The 24638-nt window shown below is 41.2% G+C and overlaps 1 protein-coding gene across 2 annotated transcripts in view; it reads left to right on the forward strand.

Moving 5' to 3' along the window:
* The first annotated feature begins 18290 nt into the window (after nt 1-18290).
* LOC135097266 (juvenile hormone esterase-like) overlaps nt 18291-24638 on the forward strand; it is a 7498-nt gene continuing 1150 nt past the window's right edge. Inside the window, exons 1-10 of one of the 2 annotated variants that reach the window (XM_063999080.1) lie at nt 18291-18329; nt 18963-19201; nt 19317-19469; nt 20176-20320; nt 20410-20595; nt 21469-21662; nt 21772-21922; nt 22047-22225; nt 22871-23009; nt 24213-24372. In XM_063999080.1, the coding sequence (XP_063855150.1) occupies nt 18980-19201; nt 19317-19469; nt 20176-20320; nt 20410-20595; nt 21469-21662; nt 21772-21922; nt 22047-22225; nt 22871-23009; nt 24213-24372 (1529 nt within the window). In that variant the 5' untranslated portion in view covers nt 18291-18329; nt 18963-18979. Of the gene's footprint in view, nt 18330-18962; nt 19202-19299; nt 19470-20175; nt 20321-20409; nt 20596-21468; nt 21663-21771; nt 21923-22046; nt 22226-22870; nt 23010-24212; nt 24373-24638 lie in introns of those variants that run through there. The other variant, XM_063999081.1, reaches the window with a different exon arrangement.

The raw sequence follows: 24638 nt of genomic DNA on the forward strand, positions 1-24638 counted from the left end.
TTGGATTGAAAATGAGGATAGAAAGAATAGGAGGGAACAGAAAATGGGCTAATGTCAATTGCTTCAGACACCTGTGTTTCAGTGAGGAAAAGAAGATGAGGTTTAGTAGAGGAGAGGTGGTGATGTACAGATTGAAAATTAAATCTAAGACCGCGAATGTTGCAGAAGTTAATGAAAAAAAAAGTTGACGGGGATGTGAAGACACTTAGGGTCGATATCAGAAGAGCAGTCCGACCTGGGGACATTTGTGATCCCTTTCCCAGATAGGGAATCCGAGGATGGTGTAGGAGTCGCCATTATAATTTTGAATTTTGAGTGAAGGGTGTTTGTAGTTTTGTGAGAAAGAAGAGAGTGGTCTTTAAAGGGCATGGTGTTATTACCTCCTTGTGTTGTGAGACACAAAGGGAATTGTTCAGTGAGGTCACAGCTGGGTTTAATGATAAGTTCACAGCACCCACTGATCCAGTGCTTTAGATCTCAGTGGGAGTAATTATGACTGGGCGATCAAAACCTTTCCGGGCGATTCACAGTTTTAGCATGAAGTGAGTGAGGGACAGGGAGGGATGGGGCGGAAAGAGAGGAGGAGGAGAGGTCAACTTTTTATTCACGACCACAGTTACCAGCTCAGGTAGGCTTAGGAGAGGAAGCAAGCGTACCAATCCTCTTTCTCTGTGATCCCACATTACTACCAAACAGTCTAGTAAGCCTTGATAGATTCTCTCTCTCTCTCTCTCTCTCTCTCTCTCTCTCTCTCTCTCTCTCTCTCTCTCTCTCTCTCTCTCTTTCTCTCTACGTATTTTTTTTTTTGTGTAACCTTTTAGAGTTAATATTTTTTTTAAAGTTGTTTGTGCCTTATTACTGGATGTATTACTCGTTTTCTTTTGTTTCTTTATTTTCTTATGTTTTTTTTTTTCAGTGTTTATTGGTTTTTATTAATTTGAAAATGTTTTGTTGCCTCGTATTTTTTTTTTTTTTATATATGTTGGTTGGCTTATTCCTGCATGTATTACTCGTTTTCTCGTTCACTTCATATTTTTCCGTTGTATTGTCTGTGTATATTTTATTTGTGCGTTTTCGATAATTTGAAAGTGCTCGTTGCCTCTGTTTTTGGGTGGATTTTTTTTTTTTTTTTTTGTGTGTGTTTTCATGTAAATGTCAATATGATTTTCTGTAGTTTGTCGTTATTTTCTTAGCATCTGTGGTGCTTGTGTTGCGTTGCCCTTGACTGTAAAATATGACAGTGTTTCTTTCAGTACCTCGCTTTTGCTTGAAACTCTATTTGTGTTTCTCTCCATCTTCATAATTTTGTAGGATTTTTGTAACTTTGTTCCTAATATCTCTCTGGTTGCATTATTTAGACATTATTCTGTTTTGTAATGTTACTCCCTCATTAGCTCGTATTATTTTCATTTTGTAGTGTTTTATATTAAGCACTTTCACTTTGTATTGGTCTTGTTTCATAATTCCGTAGCATTTTGTACTGTGACTTGAAAACTACAGTATTTTGTATTATGGCTTCATTACTTTGTAGTAACTTATGCACTTATGTATGACTTGCCCGCCACGGATGCCGCAGCCTAACACACACACACACACACTCACACTTGGCAGGTCTGTGATGTAATTCTTAACTTGTTAGTTTTATTCACTTGACTTGGACGCAATTAAGAAATCAATGTGTAGGATTCCGTTGGTAACTGCTCTCTCTCTCTCTCTTTCTCTCTCTCTCTCTCTCTCTCTCTCTCTCTCTCTCTGAATGTTTCCTTTTGACACACACGCATGGAAATGACAAGAAATCATTGTGGTTATGAAAAAAAAGTGTTTAAGAATGTCAGTTTGACCACGAGTTAACTAAAACAATGGTGACGAATGAGGCTAAGCTAAAAACATGATCTATACAACATTTTACCACCACAAATACATCACCTCTCCTTGGATCAAAGTAAACACACACACACACACACACACACATTGTATAGATCATGTTTTTTAGCCTCATTCATCACCATTGTTTTGGTTAACTAACATTCAAGTTTTTTTTTTTTTTTTACATAACCACGATGTTTTCTTGTCATTTTCATACGTGTATGTCAAACGGAAATATTCTGAGAGGGTACGGGGCACCAGCCAAGGACAACAAGATTATAATGGAAAAAGGCCCACTGAGCCGCGGTCTCCGAACAGTCAAAAAGTGATCTTCAAAAATTAAAGGATAAGTGTCTCAAAACCTTCCTCTTGAAAGAGTTCAAGTCATAGGAAGGAGGAAATACAGACGCAGGCAGGGTGCTCCAGAGTATACCAGAGAAAGGGACGAAAGATTGAGAATACTGAATGTTTCTTTCTTGCATTAAAGAGGTGGACAGAATCGGAGTAAGGGAAAGGAGTCTTGTGCAGCGAAGCCGCGGGAGGAGGGGAGGCATGCAGTTAACAAGATCAGAAGAGCAGTTAGCATGAAAATAGCGGTAGAAGAAACCAAGAGATGCAGCACTGCGGCGATAAGAAAGATGCTGAAGATATTCAATTAGAGGAAAGAAGTTGATGAGATGAAAAGATTTTAATTTCATCCTCTTTATAAGAGTGGTATGAGTGGAACCCCCCAGACATGTGAAGCATACTCCGTACATGGATGGATAAGACTCCTGTACAGAGTTAGCAGTTGCCAGGATAAGAAAAAAAACTGGCGGAGATATCTTAGAACACCTAACTTCATAGAAGCTGTTTTAGGTAGGGATGAGATGTGAAGTTTCTAGTTTAGATTTATAAGTAAACAACAAACCGAGGATGTTCAGTGTAGAAGAGGGGTCAGTTGTGTGTGTGTGTGTGTGTGTGTGTGTGTGTGTGTGTGTGTGTGTGTGTGTGTGTGTGTGTGTGTAATAAATAAGAACTTCAAGAATTCAGGACCATATTGGACGTTAGTTCCCAAATATTACTAGATTATATCATAATATTTTCACAACTTGAAGAAAAAAAGGAAAACAGGCAAACCTTTACCAGGAATCCAGCCTCAGTATAATTATTTAGCTTTACACACAAGAAGACTGTGTCCATCACCTCAACCCGTCGTCCTCGACCTCACCATCAACACAAGCCTGCCGCCCTCTTTCCTCACATCCTGCGCAGCTTAACCAATCTTGTTCTGCTCTTAACCAGTTATGTTGTGCATTGTCTTATTGATCAGGTTAGTGGATGTGATGACTTTGTAATATTTGTGAGTCTCTTTAATTTTGTTTCTTTTTTCATGCAGGAATATGTGTATGAGTTCAACTTTGCCTGTAACTTTTGAGTGGTTTTGTTACACGGTAACAAACATATATAATGCATCCCTGGAGCAGGGATGCATTATATGAGTGAGTCATGAATGAGTGAACACACTGGCTAGTTGCACTAACTGAAGGTGGACAGAACAGTGACTCAACAGGTGAAAACATAAACAGGCAAGGAGTGTACGAGTGAAAGGAGGGAAAGAGAGAAGACACTGGTCCACTCTTGTGACTGGTGGCGATCGTGGGATAACAAGGTGACACACCCAGCCCAAATCAAACTGAATGTTCTTGTTGCTGGTTTTTGCATGAAGCACAACTTTTTCATAATCACACAAAATGTCTGAACAAATTGAGAAAACCTCTACTAAGAAGAAAATGAAGAAGGGCTCCCGATTCCTCCGTGAGCTGAAGAAGCTCCTGTGCTGCTGCTGTTGCAAGGCGCAGCAGCAGGACGAGGAGGCCGAGGAGTACGTGGTAGTTGAAAGCCCACGTCAGGATGAGGGAGAGAAAGTCGATGTGTGTGAGGAGAGTGGCAGCCTGGCTGACAGCGGCTTGGAGACGGCCCAGTCACTGCAAGTGACTTGTGGACAGTCTCCTGAGTGCGAGTCGGCCCAGAGCTTGCCTGAAGAATGCGTGGCGCTGGAAGATCCTGTGCGTGAGGCTGGCCAGAGCTCCTCTGACGATGAGTATGTGTCTGCGCCTGACGTGCAGACGTCGTCAAAGGAAGACGATGAATCCCCTGAAGAGTCTCTAGACTGTGAAGCGGTGTGTGATGAATCCTTGATTGAGAGCATTTATGCTCTGATTGAAGAGCCTCTGAAGCCATCAGCGACAGAGGCCCTAAAGTGTGTTGAGGCGATGCCTTCACCGTCCGAAGAGCAAGACAAGGCTGAGGGGCAGACAGAGCGCTGTGCTGCAAAACGTCGGCGACGCAGGAAGAAGAAGAAAGTGCCACACGAAGAGGAAGACCATGGCGGCGAGTGGCAGTTGGTGTGTAAGAAACCAAGACGGAAGAAGAATGAGACAGTCATCCAGGAAGCCATCAAGCCCTCTGAGCCTGAGCCACAGCGCCTGTCCCGCAAGTCCAAAAAGCCACGCCGGAACAGCAGATGGCCTCAGGACGACCGTGACCGAGTGCGTCTGTCGTGGCAGGAGAGCACAGTGGAGGTGGCGGTGCCGGTGCCGCCAAACAGACGGCGTCACGTCATCGGCACGCGGGAAGACACGATCCGTCAGCTGCAGCAGCAGTACCCCGCCGTGCGTGTGTCAGTGCCCCTCCCGCAGGACCTCAAATCCCGGGAAGTGATTATCGAAGGGCCGAAGACACAGGCTGACGCCGTGGCGCTGCAAATCACCCTCCGCCTGCAAGCAATAGAGGAGAAGCTGCGCGAGGCAGAGCAGCTTCGCCAGGAGAGAAAGAGAACGGTGCTAAAGGTGCAGGTGGCACCCCACATGCGGCGCCACGTGGTGGGTCCTCGAGGCGAAACGCTGAAGAGGCTGGCACAGGAACACCCCACCGTCAGGGTGACTGTGCCGACCCCCAGCGACACTCGGACCACCAGTGTGAGCATTAAGGGGCCACGCAATGAGGCAGCCATTGTCGCAGACTGTATCATGGCCTGTGTGCAAGTTGCAGGCCAGCGGCAGCGGCAGCCCAACAAGGGAAAGCAGTGAGGAGGCAGCGCACTAACTACTGCACCCCGTCATTACAAGGACATGACAATTACAACACGCTAGACTAGTTAAGGCTTAGCTAGGTTAGGTTAGGTTTAGGTTGGGTCAGCTTTAGTCATACATGTCGAAGTATCTTTGTGTGGGAATAACAATGAAAGTATTTCCTAGAATATCTAGTGACTAGTTTCGGAGCGACAGGCGGCTGTCATCACAGGGGAGCGCATATACTGCCATAGGAAAAATGTGACCCGGCACGCTAAGGCCCTGCCGCACGCGCCCTCACATTCACTGCTCAGTAATAAAATTAAATAGAAAATAAATTAATTATAATAGAAAAAAATACACTTAAAAAAAATACACTTAATAAATAAATGAAAACTGAATAAGAGGAAAACGTAATAAAAATAAGAATAAAAAGATAATTACATAAAATGAAAATGCAAATGAACAATCGTAAATTAATAAATAAATATAGATAAATATAGTAAATAAAATATGATTTTAATTAAAATAGAATATAAGCAAATGAAATTAGTTAAACAAATCAATCAATAAATAAATAAATTTATGAAAATAAATAAATAAATAAATTTATAATCAATGAATAACAATAAATAAATGATAGAGTAAAAAAATAATAATCAATATTAAAAAAAAAAAAAAAATGAAAAGAAAGTGCGGAGTGACACGTGAGAACATGTTGCGCTGCACTGAGGAATTGCAGTGAACGGTGACTGAAAAAGTTACTCTGGTGTTGTGCATGACTCCACCCACCATGGCCTGGGTGTTGCCTCCTCAGCCTTAGGTATGGCTCAGGCAGAGACGTGGCGCCTCAGACGGCGTGGCGCCAGAGACGTGGCTCCCTCAGTCTGCTGCCACGACCGTCACCACTCGGCCGCGTCCAACTCTAGTGATGGCACTTCCCAAACACGACGGTCGACTGGCGCTCTCATCTCTTGTGCGTTTCCTCCAGTACGTTTAGAAAATGAAATAATTCACTTGCTAAAAACTCTACCTTGGATGAATGATGGGTTGTTCCTTCCTGTTCTTCACCCTCTGTCTACTTCATGCTGTCAGGATCCTTCGCAATGAAGTTTTCCATGCCCTCGCTGGCCTTAACCCTCGGAAGGCTTATGGACCTGATGGGAAACTGTGCCTCCGTGGTTCAACATTTACCTCTCCTTCATGCTGGAAGTTTGCCTGCACTTACCCTCTTTCTGGGTGACCGTTCTTATCTCTCAAACTACCTTTCTATTGCTTTAATTTCCTTCCTCTCTAAAATATTTTTTTTTAATCTATCCTCAACAGAAATATTCTTAAACATCTATCACTTCTCAACATTATATCTGATCGCCAGTATGACTACTGGTTCCGTGTCAGGGATCCGTCTCCGTGTGCTGAGCGAATAACAGAGTTAATAGTGTCTGGCATGGAGGCGTACATTCCTCGCTCTTTCTTTCCCCCTAAACCTTCCAAACCTTGATCTAACACAGCCTGTTCTCGTTCTGTACATAAGAGAGAGATGACCCACAAAAAGTATTTGAGCCTTCCATCACCAGAATCTCATGCACTTTATATTTCTGCTGGGAATCATGCCAAGTCTGTTCTCTAACTAGCCAAAACTCCTTCATTAATAGAAAGTGTTAAAATCTTTCAAGATCTAACTCCCCTCTTGACTTCTGGCACCTAGCCAAAAAACATATCTAACAACTTTGCTTCTCCTTTCTCTCCTCTATTTCAAGCTGGTGGCACCACTGCCATCTCATCTATTTTTAAAGCTGAAGTCTTCGCTCAAATCTTTGCAAAAACTCTACTTTGGATGATTCAGAGCGTGTTCCTCCCTCTCTTCCACCCTCTGACTGCTTCATGCTATCCATTAAAATCCTTCGCAGTGATGTTTTCCATGCCCTTGCTGGCCTAAACCCTCGGAAGGCTTATGGACTTAATGGGGTCCCTCCTGTTCTCCAAAAACTGTGCCTCCGTGCTTGCACCTTGCCTAGTCAAACTCTTTCAGCTCTGTCTGTCAACATCTACCTTACCTTCTTGCTGGAAAGTTGCCTATATTCAGTCTGTTCCTAAATAGGGATGACCATTCTAATCCCTTAAACTACCGTCCTGTTCCTTTAATTTCATACCTCCCCTAAGTTTTCTAGTCTCCCTGCAACAGGACGATACTTAAACATCTATCACTTCAGAACCTTCTGTCTGATCACCAGTATGGATTCCGTCAAGGCCGCTCTTTCTTCTGACTTTCATTACTGAGTCTTGGTCATCCTCATTTGGGGATTTTGGTGAAATTTTTGCTGCTGGCTTAAGACATATCAAAAGTTTGTGATAGAGTCTGGCACAAAGCTTTGATTTCCAAACTACCCTCCTACGGCTTCTGTCCTTCTCTCTTTAACATCATCTCAAGTTTCCTTTCTGACCGTTCTATTGCTGCTGTGGTAGACGGTCACTCCTAAATCTATTAACAGTGGTGTTCCTCAGGGTTCTGTCCTGTCACCCACTCTCTTCTTGTTATTCATCAATGAACTTCTAAACCAAACTTCTTGTCCTTTCCACTCCTACGCTGATGAAACCACCCTGCACTTTTCCACGTCTTTTCATAGACGTCCAACCCTTCAGGAAGTAAACATTTCATGCAGGGAAGCCACAGAACGCCTAACTTCTGATCTTTAAAATTTGCGATTGAGGCAGGACAAACTTAGTATTGTTCAGTGTTTCAAAAACTCAATCCCTCCATCTATCAACTCGACACAACCTTCCAGATAACTATCCCCTCCTCTTCAGTGACATCCAACTGTCTCCCTTTTCTACACTGAGCGTTCTCGGTCTATCCTTTACTTCTAAAGTAAACTTTACTTTATTTTTAATTTACTATCCTTTACTGTCTTAACTGGAAACTTCACATCTCATCTCTAGCTAAAACAGGTTCTATGAACTTAGGCGTTCTGAGTCGTCTCCGCCAGTTTTTTTCTCCCCCACCCCCTTACCAGCAGCTCACTCTGTACAGGGGCCTTATCCGCCTATGTATAGAGTATGCTTCACATGTACAGGGGGATGTTCCACTTATATGATTCTTTTAGACAAGGTGGAATCAGATGTTTTTTGTCATAGCAACTCCTCTCCTCTAACTCACTGTTTTCAGCCTCTCTCTCTCTCTCTCTCTCTCTCTCTCTCTCTCTCTCTCTCTCTCTCTCTCTCTCTCTCTCTCTCTCTCTCTCTCTCTCTCTCTCTCGCAATGTTGTATCTCTTGCTATCTTCTACCGCTATTTTTATGCTAACTGCTCTTCTGTTCTTGCTAACTGCATGCCTCCCCTCCTCCCACGGCTTCGCTGCACAAGTCTTTTCTTTCTCTTACCCATATTCTGTCCACCTCTCTAATGCATGCAAGAGTTAACCAGTATTCTCAATCATTCATCCCTTTCTCCGGTAAACTCTGGAACTCCCTTTCCACTTCTGTATTTCCTCCTTCTTATTTTCAAGCGGGAGGTTTCAAGACACTTATCTTTTAATCTTTGAAGACCACTCTTTGACTGCTCGGGGACCGGCACCTCAGTGGCCTTTTTTAATTATAATCTTGTTGTCCTTGGCTGGTGCCCCTCCTTCATAAAAAAAAAAAAAATAATAATAATATTGTAACGAAAAGGGAGGAAACGGACAGAAAGGTGCAGAAGGTGAGAAGGAAGGGAAGGAGAAAGGGAGGGAGGCACGCTGGGTCAACACCTCGCGGCTCTAGTCTCGGGAACGCGAATTTACTCAACCTACACGAATACTGAGGTGTGTGTGTGTGTGTGTGTGTGTGTGTGTGTGTGTGTGTGTGTGTGTGTGTGTGTCTGTGTGTGGTGTTTTTCTCTGCCACTTTTGCACTTCCAGTCTCAAGCATGTTTACAAGCAGCTTTCCCTCAAATTGCTTTGTGTTTGATCAATTCATGCGTTAAATATTACAGCGTCAATTCTAATCATCTCATGTCCATTCATCGACTTGCTTGCTTTCACTCCGTGATTTCTGCTTCCATTTTCGCCTTTCTGAATAATTGTATTATTCCACTTTTTTTTTTTCCTAAACTTATATTGTTCATTTGTCGCATTTTGTTTCCTTCTTCCGGGATGACGTGACTGACCTTTCCGGGATCATCTCAGGCTTGCAGGTCGTCATGGCAACGGACACTTACTGACCACCATGAACTCTGATCAATTTGTTACCCACGCAAAGAGAACGGAAAAAAAAAAAAAAGGGAAAGGGAAAATACTGATATTCCAGCTTACACTTGCAAATTATCCCTACGTGTTGAAAACAAGCAGATTATAGATTATAGTACTATTTGTTTATGATTCAACTGTTTATGCATTTATTTTCTTAAAAAGAGAATTACATGAAAAACTGAATGCTTCACACTCCTTACGTAATTAACTAAACTAAATAAAAAAAAAAACACTACATTTATGTTCACGACAATACTGTTGTCACTAGTTACGGAAATGAAAATATCACATTACGTTCAAGTGACTGAACAAACAGAGCCAAACAGGCGGTGATATAACATGGAGCTGAGAACACAACAACAATTAATGACCGTTCACTTGAGGAAGGCAGTATTAGGAGAGGATAACAGCGCTGACTAAATTCTGGCCACCACGATACCAGGATGGGTGAAGTCAGTAATTGTCTCGGTGCTATCACAACACATAATTTCGCCATTATTCCAAACCTGGGTGATGATGGTGCTGCCTCCCACGTTGTTGGTCAAGGAAATCCTCTCCTTGAATAGTTAGAAAGCCGAAGTCATACAAGTATACACAATAAGGCATTACATGAAAAAAAAAAAAAACTTGAGTGAGTGACTGACTGACTGGATGACTGATTAACAGATTGACCGACGGAATGTGTGACAACAGGATTATAAAGCACCAACACACAAAAAATGATAGACTTTGCTAACCCTTTCACTGCTACTGCTTCTCATCTTCGTATAACAGCCTTGCACAAGTTTAAATGAGGATTTTAAAAGATTACTGTTACAACAAAGATTGCCACCGAATATCTAATAGAACCTTTTGATGTTCGTTGTAAGCAAAATTGTGCAAAGTAATATCATGTGTGTCATCAGCAGTCAGAGGGTTAAGAGATAAGACAAAACAACAGGAAACGCCAAACAAAAATAAAACAAGACTCTCATTTCACAGTGCCATTCTAATCCTTGTCAAAATGCAGTGCAGATAACGCCAGCGGAGGATACAGCCTCGCCCACACGTTCTCGTATATCCCTTGAAAGACGACCCGTACCCTGACGACACGCCCGCACCACTGAAGCCGCAGCCGCGCACCAAGTAAGGGAGGCCGGGCTAAGTTGGCAACATGCAGCCACGTTAGAAGGTCGCATTATTTGATTGGAGTGAGAAAAGTTTAATTTTTGTGCTGGTGAGTAAAGTTTCACTGATATTGTTTGTTGTCACATGCATCTAGTTACAGATGAGTGATATTCATTTTAGCCATGATCTATCTCAGGGTTCAAGGACTGTTTACTCTTGAAACAGATCGTAACAGATTTCTTAAATCTGTAGGAAAATCGTTTGTTTCAATTAGTGGTATGGATGGGGCAAGGTGGCACGAAGACAATGGGGCAAATTGCCACACTACCAACTATATATGATTAACATTTGTCTATTTATTACCTGTCCATTCTAATTCTATATTTGATATATATTTTTGTGATACATGTATGTTGATACATATATGAATTGGCTTCCTGAACAAATTTTTGTCTTGTATTTTTAGAGATGGTTCCAACATAGAAATGAACTTACTTTCCTCAGTAAGGGAAATATATATTTTTTTTTTCCGTTGACTGAACCTAATCTTCATGAAAATTAGCTTTACAGATATCATGCATCTAAACTTACAATTACCTACATTTGATTTGCTATTTACATGTAATGTGCCAATTTACCCCATAGTGTGTGTCAACTTACCTCTGATATGGGGCATGCTGGCGCACTTATTATTATTATTATTTTTTTCTAAGTGTGAGGAGTCAGGCGGAGCTAGACGCATCGTGATGTTCAGCTGCCTAGCGTGGGGTTTGATGGGAAGTGTTTGCTTTGGAACGAGAGAGATTTTGGCGCGGAACACGGACACTTGAGGCGTTGTTTTAGAGGTGTGGATTGTGTGGCTTTGTCAGCATAGCAGGTATGTGATAGTGTATATCATTGTGAAGATATTGTTGGGCAAAGTATTGGATGTTGATGAAATGTAAGGAGCGGAAGAGAGGATGATGAGAGTGCACCATGGGTGTGTTGCAGGAGTTTCACGGTGATGCTTAAGGACCGTAGCCGCAGTCGTCTTCACCAGTCTACTGGAGGAGTGGTGTAGTGTGAGGCCATCCTGAGCCCTATCAGTCTGTGGTGACAAGAGGGAGACGCCTGTCATCACTCAGCAGGGGAAAAGCAGCGTTCGTGTGAACAAGGGTTACCCGTGGTGTCCCTCAACTGCAAATTTTGAGGTGTACAAGTTTCATTTGGTTATTTCTTTCTTTTTTTTTTTTGTTGTGAGTTTACACGAGTTGTGTATTGATTTATTTTGATATCCATTAAAGTGTTATTTGTATGTTTTATGTTTGTTTACCCTGGCAGGAGATTTTTTTTTTTTTCACTCCAGTGGTGAAATTAAGGTGAGCCCAGGCTGGCTGGTGGGCAGCTGGTACTTCATTACATAAGTAATGCAGAGCTTTGGTTTGTATTTTTTTTTTTAATTCATGGAAAGTAAGATGAATGTTTTTATCTTTCAATAAAAGCATAAATAAACAAATATTCTTTGTAGTTTTGTTCCATCATCGAAAATGTACAAAGTGTGCCAACTAGCCCTGGTCTGCCTTGCCGGATTGAAGGGGACGAGAATGAAAGGCTAGCTGAATGAAGCGACATTCTCAAGCCAGCACCACAGACTTGTAGCTTACACTCGCTAAAATTGTAACGAGTTTTCACATGACTGAACACTTACAAGTAAAATTCTTCCCCAACACGAGGCTATGTATTCGTCAAAAGGGAAATGTGGACAGGAATGACTTTACGACTGTGAGTGACAAAGTTGAAGACTGGTTTAAAGTTAAAATGTAAGTACAAATCTTCACCAGCAGGAGGTGATGTGTTAGTCAAGAGGCGAATGTAGATAACAATTGATGTAAAAGTGACAGTGACAAGATAGAAGATTGATTTAATGTTCGCAGCACAGACTTGCATCTCAGACTCGATAAGAATGTGATGATTTCCAGCATGACTGCAAAAATATACAAGTAGAACTCTTCCCTAACACAAGGTCATGTATCGGCCAAGAAGCAAAGGCAGATAAGAATGCATTTGCAAGATATGAGATTGATTTAATGTCTGCAGCATAGACTTGCATCTCAGACCCGCTAAGAATGTAATAACTTCTAATATGACTACGAAAATATATAAGAAGAACTCTTCCCCAACCCGAGGTAACGTATTAGTCAAGAAGTGAAGCTAAAAAAAAATATATATATATATATATATATATATATATATATATATATATATATATATATATATATATATATATATATATATATATATATATATATATATATATATATATATATATATATATATATATAAGTAATAATAATAATCTACAAGTGTGAGTGACAAAGAAGGAAATCGATTTATTACTAAAATATGTTTGCAATGTTCGAGTTCACTAAAGTTTACTTGTTACTTGGTGCCTCAGAAATGCTTAAATTGGAGTATATTTCTAAACCTTTACATAATATAATTTTATACTTTATCTACTTTTTTTATGAATAAAAGTTATAAGTGAATTGACAAAGAACAATTTGACAGCATATAGTATACGCATGACAGCCAACATGATCGTTAAGTACGAGTATTCGTTACTTAGTCAAGGAGCAAACTCGCTAATCTGCTGACTAACTGCTGACTCACTAAGAGGCTCACTAATTGGCTAAAAGGTCCATTACGGCGAGAGCTTCAGCTTCGATGACACGAGCGATTTAAGGTCGCGGGAGGAAATACATAATATTATGTAACAGAGACCAGCACGAGGCGGAGAGACAAAACATGGAATGACAGGACTGGGAACACCTACAGCACGAGGACGAGGGGCAGGAGGAGGAGGAAGAGGAGGAGGAGCAGGAGAAGAAGGAGGAGGAGGACAAAGAGAGAGAGAGAGAGAGAGAGAGAGAGAGAGAGAGAGGGAAGAGAACACAATATCTGAAGGAAATAATTTGAAATAATATGACAAGAACAAGTGTATTTGTGGCCCATACATTGGTTCCAGACATTGTCACCTTTACTGCACAAAGATACGTAATACAGCTTCAGTTGTGCCTTAGTGTTATTATGAAGGGATACAAGATACAGCCACGTCTTCGCTTTGCTGACGAAGTATTGGTTTCTCGTCATTATTACAGTCCAAAGTTCAAAGACGTTGGAGGGATCGCCGCTTCGCCGAGCCCAGACTTGCCAAAAAGCGCGGCGTCACAAAACAGTCAGTCCTGCAGCCTCTCGGAAATACACGGCGAGCAGTCCTGGTTCTTTTAATGGAGTTTTGTTGTTGGGATTAGTTTTGTGGCACGGAATTATGTTCTCTCCAGATATCACAAATCTTTTCCGTAGTACTGGACATCACAGGAGCACCGAGCATTGAGGGGAGTCTCTCTTGCAGGTTGTGTAGCGATAAAATGATTGGCTGTGTATTGGATTCACATTTCCTCCATGTGAACCCAAGCATCGCGTCACCTTTGTGGTTCCGAGATGCGCAATCATGTGGCCATTTCGCGTCGCTGGTAACGATGAGGCCAGTCTCCTTTTCACTCTGCCCGCCATTGTCAGGGATCAGAGTGCATGCTGTTGTGTTGGATGGATGTTTTTTTTATCTTTTTTTTTTTTACCATTGGGCTTTTTTTTTCATTCTTTTGTTGGGGCTGGAAGGAAAAGATGGGGGGATGGGTTGGGATAGGGTTGCTCCAATTTAAATCTGAGTATGTTTGTACTCTCTCTCTCTCTCTCTCTCTCTCTCTCTCTCTCTCTCTCTCTCTCTCTCTCTCTCTCTCTCTCTCTCTCTCTCTCTCTCTCTCTCTCTCTCTCTCTCTCTCTCTCTCTCTCTCTCTCTCTCTCTCTCTCTCTTTCTCTGATGGATACGACGATAACAATAAAATAACTTATAATGATTATAATAACACTACTGAGCTAGAGATGAGATGTGAAGTTTCTAGTTCAGATTATAGTAGAGGGGGACAGTTGAGTGTCATTGAAGAGGCGATAGTTGTCTGGAAGGTTGTGTCGAGTTGATAGATGGAGAAATTGGGTTTTTGAGGCACTGAACAATACCAAGTTTGCTCTGCCCCAATCAGAGATTTTAGAAAGATCAGAAGTCAAGCGTTCTGTGGCTTCCCTGCGTGAAATTTTTGCCTCCTGAAGGGTTGGACGTCTATAAAAAGACGTGGAAAAGAGCAGGGTGGTATCATCAGCGTAAGAGTGGATACGACAAGAAGTTTAGTTTAGATCATTAATGAATAATAAGAAGAGAGTGGTGACAGGACAGAACCCTGAGGAACACCACTGTTAATAGATTTAGGAGAAGAACAGTAACCGTTTACCACAGCAGCAATAGAACGGTCAGAAAGGAAACTTGAGATGAAGTTACAGACAGAAGGATAGAAGCCGTAGGAGGGTAGTTTGGAAATCAAAGCTTTGTGCCAGACTCTATCAAAAACTTTTGATATGTACAAGGCAACAGCAAAAGTTTCACCAAAATCTCTAAAAGAGGATGACCAAGACTCAGTAAGAAAAGCCAGAAGATCACCAGTAGAGCGGCCTTGACGGAACCCATACTGGCGATCAGAGAGAAGGATGTGAAGTGATAGATGTTTAAGAATCTTCCTGTTGAGGATAGATTCAAAAATTTTAGATAGGCAGGAAATTAAAGCAATAGGACGGTAGTTTGAGGGATTAGAACGGTCATCCTTTTTAGGAACAGGTTGAATGTAGGCAAACTTCCAGCAAGAAGGAAAGGTAGATGTTGACAGACAGAGCTGAAAGAGTTTGACTAGGCAAGGTGCAAGCACGGAGGCACAGTTTTGGAGAACAATAGGAGGGACTCCATCAGCTCCATAAGCCTTCAGAGGGTTTAGGCCAGCGAGGGCATGGAAAACATCATTGTGAAGAATTTTAATAGGTGGCATGAAATAGTCAGAGGGTGGAGGAGAGGGAGGAACAAGCCCTGAATCGTCCAAGGTAGAGTTTTTAGCAAAGGTTTGAGCGAAGAGTTCAGCTTTAGAAACAGATGTGATAGCAGTGGTGCCATCTGGTTGAAATAGAGGAGGGAAAGAAGAAAAAGTAAAGTTATTGGAGATATTTTTGGCTAGATGCCAGAAGTCACGAGGGGAGTTAGATCTTGAAGGGTTTTGACACTTTCTGTTAATGAAGGAGTTTTTGGCTAGTTGGAGAACAGACTTGGCATGGTTCCGGGCAGAAATATAAAGTGCATGAGATTCTGGTGATGGAAGGATTCTGGTGATGGAGTATGTTTCACATGTCTGGTGATGGAGTATGCTTTACATGTCTGCTCTTCTAGACAGGGTGGAATCAAAAGCTTTTCGTCTCATCAATGTCTTCAGCCTCTCTCTCACCGCCGCAATGTTGCATCTCTAGCTGTGTTTTACCGCTATTTTCATGCTAACTGCTCTTCTGATCTTGCTAACTGCATGCCTCCCCTCCTCCCGGGGCCTCGCTACACAAGACTTTCTTCTTTCTCTCACCTCTATTCTGTCCACCTTTCTAACGCAAGAGTTAACCAGTATTCTCAGTCATTCATCCCTTTCTCTGGTAAACTCTGGAACTCCCTGCCTTCTTCTGTATTTCCACCTTTCTATGATTTGAATTCCTTAAAGAGGGAGGTTTCAATTTTTGACCACTGCTTTGACTTTTTTATGGGACTGGCATTTCAGTGGGCATTTTTTTTCATTGGATTTTTGTTGCCCTTGGCCAGTGTCCCTCCTACATAAAAAATAAATAAATAAATAAATAAATAGATAAGTAAAAGAGGCCTGTATGAATAGAAGACTGAACCTTGTGGAAAAGACTAATGAAGTTCAGTGAACATATGAACATGAAAAAAAAGTTCGTCCGAGACAGTGACATTGAATACGTTCAGATTGTGTTGCATAATGTAAAGTAATGTGAAGTGGACACTGTGTGTGTCTCTACCCAAAGTTGAATTTCATATCACGGATAAACAACGCCTCAAAATGCATATGTGCATAGAAACATACAACATTTTCCACATAAAATAACCTGCACCTTCACCTCTGACAATATCTGCACAAACTCGTGTTACACCATATATATATATATATATATATATATATATATATATATATATATATATATATATATATATATATATATATATATATATATATATATATATATATATATATATATATATATATATTGTGTGTGTGTGTGTGTGTGTGTGTGTGTGTGTGTGTGTAGGTAAGAGGTGGGGAGGGATACGTGTGGAGCTCTCACGATCACGTCACCGCACGTCACACAACATGGAACTTTCCTTGGTCCAAATATTCTCACCCTTCTCACTAGATGCCAGTTAGGCTATAAGCCTGTCAGCTCGATTACATCCGGACAATACTCCCCCATCCGTCTCGGTCTTCATATTCTCTGTCCTCCATCACCTCGACCATTGTCTTTCCTCTTCTATTAAGGCTCTCTTCAATACCTTCCTTCCATCTCTTCTTTGGTCTCCCTCGTGGTCGCTTGCCTCTTGGTATCCACTCCATATATTTCTTAGCATGCCGATCTTCTTCCATTCTCTTAACATGTCCAGACCATCTCACTCTTGCTCTATCAGCATCCTCCAGTAGCAGCGTCACTCCCAACTCTTCTCTTATTTGAACATTTCTCATCTTGTCCCTTCTTGTAACACCCCTGATTATTGAGCACTCGCATTTCGGCTGCCTGAATCTTCGATTCTAGTTTTGTAGTTAAAGTCCACCACCATTCAGCACCATATAACAGGATTGGTATAACAAGTGTATTGTAAACTATTAATTTGCATTTTGTAGGCACATGTTTATCGTTTAGTATTGGATACATCTATTGCCATGGATAAATATAACCAGCATTGCCTACATCATACTATCTATTTATTTTTCATAGTTACTCTCTTTATCTCTCTAATGCATTTCAGCACACATTATTCTAAGCTATTAACAGAGTTTTTCTTGTCTTATTTATGTAATTAAAGAACTATAACCAAGAATATAATGAATTGCCCTACGCTGGAACAACGGTACCGGGGAGGAAGGTCGATTCACGCAGCGAGAGGAAAACCAGTATGAGAGGAATTCACAAACTCCTGGTAGAAAGTCAAGGGCACAACATGTGAGTGAAGGTTAATGGAAGGTCACTTGACTTTTGTGTGTTTAGTTTTCGATAAAAATACCCATTTCATCTCCGTGTAGGAAGTCAGACTGTGGGAGAGTGAAGGACCCAGAGAAGGAGGGAGAGGGACAGGGCAGATTACTCGATTTTTACTCTCAGATTTTCACCAAATATACTTGCGTCAAGCTAGGGATGTCCTCCTGTTTGTCAACCGTAATCTCAATACGAGCGCCCGGCAACTGAGTGAGCTGTGTTGCCAAAGCACGTCTTGTGCCTGTCAGGAATACTAACTAAGGCAGGATAGGAACCATGCAGTGGTGAGGCTCAGATGTGCTGATGCATTAAACCATCTCACACCAAAGTAAGAGCAAGAATGGAAGTAATTGGGTTATATATTATCATTATTATTATTATTATTATTATTATTATTATTATTATTATTATTATTATTATTATTATTATTATTATTATCATCATTATTATTATTATTATTATCACCATTATTATCATCATCACCAATATTATTTGTTATAGCAATACTGTCATCAACAAACACACACACACACACACATATACACACATATGATCATCATCAGTATCACCACTCGTCATTAAATATTAAATATTTCCTTGAAGTTCATACGGCTTCCGTGTCAGCACACAGTCTCTTTGTGCAGGACGCCCTTGCTGAGGTGATTACCTGACACGAAAGGACTGAGTCCACAAACTTTCTCCAATCGTTAAGTTTGTAAGCCTTGATTCAACTCAGGTTAACCGTAGTACACAATTTCACGGGCCCTGTGGGAACTGACAACTCTCGTTCATCATGTTCCTTTAAATCTACTCGAGTGATCAAGCTCTCATATAAAAGGAGCGTCACGGAGCATGTGCGTCAGTCTGTCACCCGGCCCGCGCACTAAACAACCCGACTCTTAGCACTGAGGGAGCATTGTAAATTCTGCAACGCAGTGCAGATAATCTTATATTTCTTTTGTTAAGGAACGAAGCATTTGTGCGCGCTTATCTGTGGTGTGTGTGTGTGTGTGTGTGTGTGTGTGGTGTGTGTGTGTGTGTGTGTGTGTGTGTGTGGACTGATGTACAAATATGAGTTTACTTTTGTGGCTGGTATGAAATTATCATGTGTGTTTTGTCAAAAAAACGCGTTAGTGAGACAATGCAGCTCCTACAGTTATCTGTATGAAGACTAAGACATGGCACGTGACATTCCTGGGGAACCCCTGTTTTGATGACAATCAAGCTGGACTTAACAAGACCTGACTTAGTGTTCTGTGGTCTCGGAGTTAAGAAGCTGAACATCCCCCTATGGACGGGAAACTTAGCGTAATATCGTGTGGCTTCACTTCTATTTTACTTGTTGAAAAGACCACTTTGTGTATTTCCTATGATGTTCAGTTGCCGCTTTGCTTCCTTTATGCACCCATCTTTGGCGTCACAGTGCCGCCCGGTGTGAGGAAACATTTTGTTTTGAAAAAAATCACAACAGAAAATATACAGACAAAACAGAAAGCCACTCATACTGATTTTAGTTGTTCCTATACTCTTCCTCTCGCTTGTATCTCACAGCAGCAGAATAGAGAGGGATGGCGCGTGGTGCGGCTCTGTTGGCGACGCTGATGGTGGTGGTGATGATGGTGGCGGTGGTGGTGGTGGTGGTGGTGGCGACTGCTGCTGATGTGCCATTCGTTGATACCAGGGATGGCCGCGTCTCAGGCATTGTGGAGGAATCGGTGAAGGGCCGAGACTTTTCGTCATTCTACGGCATTCCCTACGCTCGGCCACCACTGGGGAGGCTGCGATTCAAGGTAGGCCGGCAGATGGTGAAAATTTGCGGAGTAATGAAAGCACTTGACTTCATCAGAGTGAGACTGTAAAATGAGGGTGGGAAAATACTGGAAGATAGTGTGTCCTTTCTTCCAGGATCCCGAACCCTTCCCAGACTGGGGGGCCATGGGGGAAGCCTCCATTCCCGCCCCGCCGTGCATCCAGTATTTCTCCGCAACAGAGACAGTCGGAATAAAGGAAGTGCTGGGTGAGGAGGATTGCCTGTACCTCAACGTGTTTGTGCCCAAGGTGAGGCAGAGAACCACGGAGAGACTGCTTTAATCTGTGACATGTTAACCTAAGAGCATAAGGGAAGCTGGGAGAAGAAAATAGGCCTACACGTACTAGGTGACAGTCCTTGTCTAAAACCTGTGTCCACCTGCCTTCCCGATCAGTAAATTTAACTAATCCTTTTTTAAAGTTCCCAGGTGACTCAGTACTAGTAGGCTGATTACTGCATATATTCCAGTCATCTACCACTCTATCTGAGAACCAATTTCTTCCCTTTTTTTTATTTATTAGTTTTAGTCCTATCCTGGTTACTAACACTAAGGATTTTGTTTAAATTGTCCTTGTTATACCTCTTAATCTAAGCTTTTCTAACGAATGTAAAATTTAAAACTTTAATCTTTCGTAAGGAATATTTTACATCTCCTTTTAGTCATCCATCTCTCTCTCTCTCTCTCTCTCTCTCTCTCTCTCTCTCTCTCTCTCTCTCTCTCTCTCTCTCTCTCTCTCTCTCTCTCTCTCTCTCTCTCTCTCTCTCTCTCTCTCTTTCTCTTTCTCTTTCTCTTTCTCTTTCTCTTTCTCTCTCTCTCTCTCTCTCTCTCTCTCTCTCTCTCTCTCTCTCTCTCTCTCTCTCTCTCTCTCTCTCTCTCTCTCTCTCTCTCTCTCTCTCTGTGTGTGTGTGTGTGTGTGTGTGTGTGTGTGTGTAATAGTACCAATCTTATCACAGATTAATGGAGACGCTAGCTTCCCGGTGATGGTTTGGCTTCACGGAGGAAGGTTCACCCATGGCAGTGCCCAGGAGTACCCTCCTCACGTCCTCCTGGACCACGACATCGTGCTGGTGGTGGTGCAGTACCGGCTGGGTGTCCTGGGTGGGTGGTGTGTGGCGAGCTGGTGACTTCTCTTACACGCGGCGCGGCCTGTGTACTGCTCTTCTCACTGCTTCTCTCTCACTGTACAGGCTTCCTGTCTACCGAGGACTTGGCGATGCCTGGGAACCTGGGCCTCAAGGACCAGACCCTGGCGCTCCGGTGGGTGAAGACCAACATTCACCTCTTTGGCGGAGACAACATGCGGGTCACCATCTTCGGTGAGAGTGCCGGCAGCGCCGCCGCCCACATCCTCATGTTCGTCCCGGAAGTTCAAGGTAGGACTCCTTTTGGACTTCACATTCGTTCTCATCACCTTTGTTTATACACACACACATACACACACACACACAATATATATATATATATATATATATATATATATATATATATATATATATATATATATATATATATATATATATATATATATATATATATATATATATATATATATATATATATATATATATATATATATATATATATATATATATATATATATATATATATATATATATATATATATATATATATATATATATATATATATATATATATATATATATATATATATATATATATATATATATATATATATATATATATATATATATATATATATATATATATATATATATATATATATATATATATATATATATATATATATATATATATATATATATATATATATATATATATATATATATATATATATATATATATATATATATATATATATATATATATATATATATATATATATATATATATATATATATATATATATATATATATATATATATATATATATATATATATATATATATATATATATATATATATATATATATATATATATATATATATATATATATATATATATATATATATATATATATATATATATATATATATATATATATATATATATATATATATATATATATATATATATATATATATATATATATATATATATATATATATATATATATATATATATATATATATATATATATATATATATATATATATATATATATATATATATATATATATATATATATATATATATAATTTCAACCTTGTATATCGATTTGTTCACATATTTGCATGTAGTGAGACAAGTTGTATTGTTTTGACAGATCTTTTCTCCCGTGCTATCATGCAGTCTGGAACAGCACTGACGTCCTTGAATATCAACAATAATCCTCGCAAAGAGGCAATTGAAGTGGGTGGCAGCCTTGGGTGTCCCACAGACCAGGGCAGCAACACGCTCCTTCTGTGCCTGCAGGGGCTGGATGCAAAGGCTCTCTTTCCTCGTTACGAAAGCTCCAGAGTGAGTGGCACTCACTGTGCCAGGTGTCAGGACTACTTGCTCATTTAACTTGAACATTCAATTGTGGATATATTCAAATTACAGTTCTGAGGCCATTTAACTTGTACAGAGATGGGGAGTGCTGCCGCTCACCTTCACGCCCTGGGTGGACGGCCGTTTCCTGCCGCGTCACCCTGCCCTGCTGATAAGTGAGGGGCGCAGCACCCGGGTGGACATCATATCAGGCATTACCAGAGACGACGGGGCTCTTTTCGCCTTGCGTAATTATCACCCAACTTACGTGGTTAAAGATCATGCTTCACTAACTGAAATGTCTGAGGGAATAATTACCTTCAAAATCTATTGTTTTGAAGATTTTTATTTATTTATTTATTTTTTTTTAAGCTGCATTGGCAAAGAAACAGTTACTGGAGGAGCTACAGCACAATTTTAGCATGGCCGGGCCTGCGTCCCTTCAGCTTGAGGGCAGGAGTGAGGACCAGGAGGCTGTAGCCCGCCAGCTGTACCTCCACTACTTGGGCACCACGCACGTCACCGAGGCGCACGCTGACGACTTCATGAGGGTGAGCACCAACACTGGAGCCTAAGTCTGTTTTTTGCTGCATATGCTCCGTAAACTTTGGATGTATTTGCAATGTGAGAATTACTTGTTTACATATACGACATAAGGATGAGAAGACACGGCTCTACGTGAGGGGATGTTACACCTTAACACTTGAGACAAGAGGATGCCGGCAGTGTTTTCACTGTTCATTCTTAAATTCGCGCCTATGTTACATCTTAAACATACAGAACTGCCAGCTGGTGTTCTGTACGGTGAACTCTTCCGTGATCATTCTGCTGTGAAAAAGCCTTGTAACCGTAGTTGTTAGTGATTAGTGATGAATTATGAGGGAGCATTAAAAACTAGATTCACGTATGAAGATGATAGGTGGAGATGAACAAGCATGTTGCATTCAGGGACTGTCACGGGTTGATCTGATGCATTCTTGCCGTTTCCCTTATTATCTCATGTTCGTAGTAGTAGTAGTAGTAGTAGTAGTAGTAGTTGGATGGTGTGAACGTTCTAATTCTTTTAGTTATCAAAATAATAATAATATATTATTTAAAAAATGATGAAGACATAATAATAGTTATTATTATTAAAAATAACAAAAATAACTCTTAGTTTTTGTTCTTACTAGTCTTATTATATATAATTTTGACAGATGTTCACTGACCACTACTTCGCCGTGCCTCATGACCGCATCTCCGCCCACCACGCAGGGAAGATTTACCGCTACGAGCTGCAGCACTACGCCCAGCTCTCCTTCGGCCAACTGATCTGCCCTTCCTGCGACAACAAGTGTAAGCAATGCCTGGCCCACAACCTGCCCTAGGCACCGCGGCGTCAACACTGACACGAGGCGGTCAGTTCAGTGACGAATGTTTAGGCAGATGTTTTAAGAACACTGGCAAAATAACTGGGGACTGGCACCTTTAGTGGGCTTTTTTCTGCCCTTTTATTGCCCTTGTTTGGAGCCACTCTTACATAACAGTTCCTGATAACTGACACAAAGAATTTTGCTTGTAACATCATATCCCCTATGTCACTTCAAGGCAATGAATAACTGTCAGAGATTTTATAAACATCAAGGGTGGTTCTCGACTTAAGTACTCATAAAAACAGAATGTGCTTGGCATAGCCACTACCACTCCTGATGTTATCACCAGCGCTGTCGCCACCACCGCTATACGTAGCAACTATCACCAGCCTTCTTACCATCACCATCATCACTACCACTACCAATAACTCTTATCCTATACTATTAATACCCTGCATCACGACAAATTCCAGTCATTATTGCCATCACCACCATCTCATCGCTGCCATCATTTTTATTAGTAATAGCACTGCACCCCTTTTCATCATTACTTAACCTTTTAATTTATTTATACATAATTTGTGGTATGAGATATAATCTTGTTGAAAAACTAAAACACAGCTGTGTCCGAGTCACTGTGAAGTGTGCCATGAGTCACTGTGATGTGTGCCATGAGTCACTGTGAAGTGTGCCATGAGTCACTGTGATGTGTGCCATGAGTCACTGTGATGTGTGCCATGAGTCACTGTGATGTGTGCCATGAGTCACTGTGATGTGTGCCATGAGTCACTACGGAGCTTTAAAAGAGGAGTGGCCAAATTTGAGGCTGAGGATAATGAAAGGAAGTAGGCAGTATGTTTCATGTGGGGAGTACCACATGTAGGCCTGACAACTTCTTGCAGCTTTCCTTACTTTCTTGTGTTTTTTTTTGTTCTGACATGAGTGAATCACATCTTCCTTTTCTTATCTTTTCCGTTCGGCGTTTCCCTCGAGTGAGTGGTTGGCGCAATGTACGAGCCTATCCTGTTGTTTCTGTCCCTTGAATCTTCCTCTGTGACTGCTATTGTTTGCAGTTCTAAAGCAATTCCACCGCTCCATCTCCTTCTCTGTCGTCCTCCCAGTTTTCTTCCCTCAAATGGTTTTCTCCAGGAATTTTTAATCGGTTTCTGATCGTCAATTCTGACAGGGGTGAGTCACGTAGACGATCTGTACTACTTGTTCCGCGGCGGCCCTCTCTTGTCGCCACGAACAGCACCCCCACAGCGCCCCAAGGACTTACAGCTGCCCGACGACCTCACCTTCAGGGACATCATCACGACTCTGTGGACCAACTTTGCTGCCACGGGGTGAGATGGAGGACGGAGGTCCTGATTTCAGAAGTCTTTATGGAAGACTGAGAGTTTTAGAGTGGGCAAGATGATTAAGTATTGCTTATCAGTGCACTAACTTTGCTGCCGCGGGGTGAGATGGAAGGTGGGACCCTTTTGTGGAGGAGACTGACAGTTTTAGAGGATAAGATGATAAAAGTAAGACTTATCATTGTACCATTGCTGCATTAGAGGCTCTTCAGGAAGTGCTGATGTCAGGTAAGACTTATCAATGCTTCCATCAA

The sequence above is a fragment of the Scylla paramamosain genome, unplaced genomic scaffold (assembly GCF_035594125.1).
Source record: "Scylla paramamosain isolate STU-SP2022 unplaced genomic scaffold, ASM3559412v1 Contig16, whole genome shotgun sequence".
In the NCBI taxonomy this organism is placed as follows: domain Eukaryota; kingdom Metazoa; phylum Arthropoda; class Malacostraca; order Decapoda; family Portunidae; genus Scylla; species Scylla paramamosain.